This window comes from Elaeis guineensis, chromosome 5 (assembly GCF_000442705.2).
Source record: "Elaeis guineensis isolate ETL-2024a chromosome 5, EG11, whole genome shotgun sequence".
Lineage (NCBI taxonomy): Eukaryota > Viridiplantae > Streptophyta > Magnoliopsida > Arecales > Arecaceae > Elaeis > Elaeis guineensis.
Genome location: NC_025997.2, coordinates 121096498 through 121102024, shown reverse-complemented (window position 1 = coordinate 121102024; position 5527 = coordinate 121096498). Strand labels below are relative to the sequence as shown.

Here is a 5527-nt window from a genome sequence, read left to right as displayed (position 1 = left end):
GTGATTCTGCTAAATCATACTCCCTCTTGATTATTTAGAGATGATGAATTGCAAGAAATAAAGAGATGGAATAAAGTCAAACATTGAATAAATATAAGACAGATGTTTTGTACAATCATATTATGATTTATGACTCTTCTTATAAGTTGTTGGCTCGTTTATTTAAGATACCATGCTTGTACTATAGATATTGAAAAATATTGGAGTTCCTTTTTATTGCTATTAAGATTGTGGACATATGAACAATTTTATTGCTGTTTTATATGCAAATGAACAAAGTCAAACATTTATGTTACTATTAGAATCAAGAACTATCCAATTTGCTATTATAATATTCTCTATTATTTGGTAATTACTAATAAAAAATAATTATATATTTATTATATCATTTGGATTAAAATGTAAAAAATAATTTAAAATAAGGATTTTTGGTTCTATAATATGATAACAATATAATATAATACAATAATAATATAATAATGTGATGTTATATTAGTTTTATTTTTATTAGATTATAATAATAATCATAATATGGAAGGAAATACAATTTTATTGTATTATAATATTATTACAGTATATTAATATTTTATATTATATTTTGTTCTATAATTTAGATTAAGATATCAAAATAAATTATCATAAGTTCAGCATTTTTTTTACATATAAAAGTTAAACAATTGAAAGTACTATGCAATATTTTCTATTATCATTTCTGATACTATTTTTTTTTTTAATTTAGTTATCATATAGATATTAAAGTTTCACAACACATTAGAAACATAATTATCAAACAGCAAACAATTCTGCATTAAAAGCTCTGCTGCCAAAAATTTTACTACCTATAATAATACCAAATGGGATGTCAGTGCATTTTATCACTCATTTATTCCATCTACTAAATGCTGTGTGAGTATTGTTTGAAATATTTATAGAGATATTCAAATTTAGTGCAAGCTTTGTACTATATTATTACAAATGATTTTGTAACAAACTTGAAGTTATTTATTTATTTATTCTACCGGAACCTGGGCCGAAGCCCACCCTCCAGGTCGATTGAACCACTACTTTCAAACAAAACCGAGGATTTATATGTATGGGGTTTTTTCACCTAAATAGTTCTTTTTCTAGAAATTTCTAGAATGGATGGATATTAAAAATATTAATTGGTTACTAATTTATGATCCAAGAAGTCCATCAAATTTAAATTTGATGTGGACCATTTTAATCACTACATATAAAATTGAATAGAATCTAAGAGTGAGATCAGCTATATTAGAAAATTAAATTGCATGCTCAACTTCTAGGGATATGATTGTGTGATGTTTGATTGAGATGATTTTTTTTAAAAAAAATTAGATAACCTTTTGAGTTCTATGATGTGATACCTCCTAAAAGGGTAAAAGTGGACCTAGGATCAGGCCCAAATTTCATTCTGTGGGGTTCAAAATGAGTTAATAAAATAAATTTTTTTAAAAAAAATAAATTTGACTGAATGTATCTTCTAATTTAAAATTATTTAGATAGATTGATGGAAGATAAAGTCAATGCGAGAGACAAGATCCATCTATTATAAAACTTTATCTTTTTATATTTATTTACACTAGCCATATTTATTTTAGAAAAATACTATCATATTTTTATTAGAAGAAGAATCTGACCTAGTGCATGGATAAATCTCATTATTGTAAATAGATGCTATATATCTCATTTTATTAATTCATAAATAAAAAAAAAATTAGATCCTATTTTTATCAATTTTATATTTTTTTAAATATCTTTTTGAGAGATTCGAGTTGAGCAGATTAAGGAAATTCTTCTTTCTTCTCTCCGATCGGATCAATTTATGTTGGAATCTACATTTTATTTCTACAAAGTAGAGATAGAAAAAAAAAAATTCAATGTATGGGCAATTAAGGTCATTCATAGTATAATTTCTGTAACGTAGGTGGATAATGATGAGTTTATTTCTATTTCTTTATTCTGAATAATAGTGGATAATTTTCCTTCGGGTTGGTTGGATGCATGAATGTGCAACTTTTTATAGATGTCTGTCCAATACAAACTATCCTACTCCAAATTTCCAACAAGAGCGAACTTAATTAGACCATTTTTGCAATTGCTTTTGTTCTATGTTGCAAATTGAAGAAGGTCATCTTAGGTGAGGATCCTAGATTTCCACAAACTACATTGATGAAGAAGTGATGGCAAAGATTTTTGTGTAGATTTTTGTTCCAATCTTCCTCCATGTCAATGAAGGCATGCTTATATTAGAGGTTCTTTCTTACGTCCTTCGCAAATATTATGCATATATAAGTTTACGTACTTCCCTTCAACTACGTGGTCGCAAAATCCTTGCTTGTCGGTTAGGCCCTCGTGGTCCAGAGTTAACTACATTCAGAAAGACTTGGGTTAGTAGGATGAAGTAGTATTTTTTGATTTCTTCTTTGCAGTTGGATGGGTTTTGGACCTAATGGAGCTGTGGAGTAGTTCCTCAATTAAATCCATCTGGTCATGGCCAATCCAAATGAAGTGAACTCAAGGTTGTTTGCTAAGACACAAAAAAATTATTCATTTCAGTATTCTTGGGATAGAAGGATTGCAAAAAGCTTTAAATTTTTCTTGTACATGAATAAGAAGGAAACTTGAAAGAAACAATCCTAACAACCAAAATTTGTTGTCCAGGAGTAACTGTCTTGCATCGGCATCCTCTCCTCGACTCGGCCAGAGAAAGCACCGGCGTCCTCCACTGCGGACGAGCCGGCAATGGTAGCATGATCTAGGTTAAGATTCGCACAATTAGGCTGTGTCCCAAATCTAGGTCCAAAAGATATATCTTCATTTGGGTACACCTGTGGCTGATTTAGATTGTTAGCTTGAATCATCTGGTGGTTCGATCCAACACCTTGTCCAAGGTGGCTTCTCTGCATCCCAGTTGGTTGTTGAAGAGGACTTATATCCATACTAGGTATCTGCTGAAACAAGTACGAATTTCCAGCAATTGTCAGCTGGTAAATACCAGGACTGCTTGTAAATATTGGCTGAGGAACATTCATGTCATTGCTCACAGTTTCTGGACCTTGTTGAACCACCAAGTTGCTGCCCTGATTAATATCATCACTAGAAAATCTCATCATACCACCTATTAACCTTTGCTCATCACCTGGATTACCAAGACCAGAGACGTCAACAGGACCAAAATCTGAGCCAAGAGGACTTAACCCAGTAACTTGAGAGTTCTGAGCTAACCCAGTGATCTGAGGATATTGAGCGGCGCCGGTAACTTGATTCTGATGAGCTAACCCAATAACCTGAGGATATTGAGCTACGCCAGTAACTTGAGGATTCTGAGCCACAACATTACAACTTGGCCAAGTATTTTGTGGAGCATTTCTCCAATCATGATTCAGACTAGTACTGTGCTGAGCAAACTCCATCCGTTGGTTGCTTTCCAAAGCAACTGAAACTGGGATGCCCTCCATGCCACCAGAATTATTCAGATCGAAGATATTCCCACCAACCGCGCTGGAGCTCATCATGTCATCATCAAAGCCATCATCACCTACTTCAACATCATATTGGCCAGCTCTGCTATTGGAGCCAACATCATCATCTTCGTCAGGAATAGCCGAAGATTGTTGCATAGGCTGGTGAAGTCTCCTTATCTGACGAAGCACAGAGGAGAACAGCTTGCTTTCTTTCGGGCTCATCCGATCTTTAAGGGATTTTGATTGGCTCACAAGCTCACGTATCCTCTGGGTGTCAGGAAATAAGTGCATGATCATGGCCATGAGGACGCTAATCTTGCAACCCTTCTTCAAGTCATGCGGCTTCTTATAAGGGGGAGGCGATTGATCCACTGGGAACCCCAGCGTAGGCCACCATTCTTCCGTCATGCTGGGCCACCATGGTGGTGCAACACCCTTCTCTATCGGGAATCTTCTCTGTGGAGGGTCGCAATGCCGCATGAGAGCCGAAATGGCTGCGCTCAGTATGGTATCTGTTAGCTGCTTCAATGCACCAGGGACGGAAATCTCGGAGTTATTGTGGCTGCTTGATAGAAGGATTGGGCTCCTCTTCTCGAACTTTTCGATTGCTCTAGGGGCATTCTCCAGGAACTTCACCTTCTCCTTCCACCATTCTCGAAGGTTTTCGGAGGAAGCAACTATGGACTTGCCATCGTTTGTTACGATGCCAAAGCAGTAGCCTTGAGCGAGGCCTTCCCGCACAAGTTTTGCCATGGAATTCGAAATCTTATTGTGGAGTCGCCTCGCCTTCCTCCTCCGTGCTAGTTCTTGCAACTCGCATTGCTTTTGGGGATTTGCTTGGTGCCTCATTTTCTCCTTCAAGAGTTGCAATGAAGCTTTGTCACTTTGGATCCTCTCTTCCAGCATTTTCATCTCCATTTCGTCATCGGTCGCACCAGCTTCAAGTAGGGCATCAGAGGAAGCAGCAGAAGTGGAGGGCATTGTGTGCCTTTCCATTGCTTGTTTACCTGACATCTTAACCAAAACTGTGTCAACAGAAGCAAGTAAAAAGTGATTTGAATATATACCACCTACATTGCATAAAAATTGTTTATGGAATCAAGTTGCAATGTTGAAACAAAAATGGAACAAAAGTTAGTTAGATTTTCATTTTATGTGCATAGTAAATAAGATTTTTTTCTTTTGCTTTCAGGATTTACTTCAATAAGAAGCAAAAGTTATTTTTGAAATAAAAAGAAAAAAGAAAGTTACCACAAATGGAAGCATAAAGAAAAGAGATAATGGTTTCTGCAGATAAGTATTGAAATTAATAGAAATAAAGCAATAATCTTGATAAGCTCGAAAGCTATAAATGCATCATCATGAGATAAATGTAATATAAATGCTCGGTCAAAACATTGAGGTCAATTTATTTTCTATGATAGAACACCACGGCAATTCTTTCTCTCAATTTATCCCTCTTATTAGGAAGAAGAAAAATATATATCTTAAATGTTTTTGCTAAAACAATTTGGTATATACAGTAGTTTAGTGGCAAAAGTAACGGCACTGTACTTTTTTATTCAAATATAGAAATTAAATTAAATCAGTTTTATTGAACAACTTTAAGGATGAAAATTTTCCAAATACTCTTTTTTTTTATAATATATTAACAAATGATAGTGCTGCTTAGGCTAGAGAATCTATACTTTACATAACCCAACCTAAAAATTGGGTTGAGTTGGTACCTAAATTGATGCAATTAGGTCAGTAATCCAATTTCAATCTGGATCATTTTTTTTTTCTTTTTCTTTTAATTTTTCCCGAGCTTGGGCGACTTAATGAACCTAAAACCAAATTAAATTTCTACAGGATTATTAACCTGATATTTCTCAATCTTTACCCTCACATTTACAAATCGGGTTCCCAGACTTTCTCTATCTGAGTCCTATATGTATTATAGTTCAAAGCATATGATTCAGTTCTATTATATGGCGTGCAGTTAGCAAAAAAAAAAAAAAAAAAAATCTAAGAATCAAAAAGGTAAAATATAAAATAAAATG

The 5527-nt window shown here is 34.1% G+C and overlaps 1 protein-coding gene across 1 annotated transcript; it reads right to left on the bottom strand.

Annotated features, from left to right (window-relative positions):
- Positions 1-2657: 2657 nt before the first annotated feature.
- On the bottom strand, positions 2658-4481 carry LOC114914225 (uncharacterized). The gene has a single exon (XM_029264928.2). It carries the CDS (start codon positions 4479-4481, stop codon positions 2658-2660), a length of 1824 nt encoding a protein of 607 aa, XP_029120761.2.
- Positions 4482-5527: the final 1046 nt, after the last annotated feature.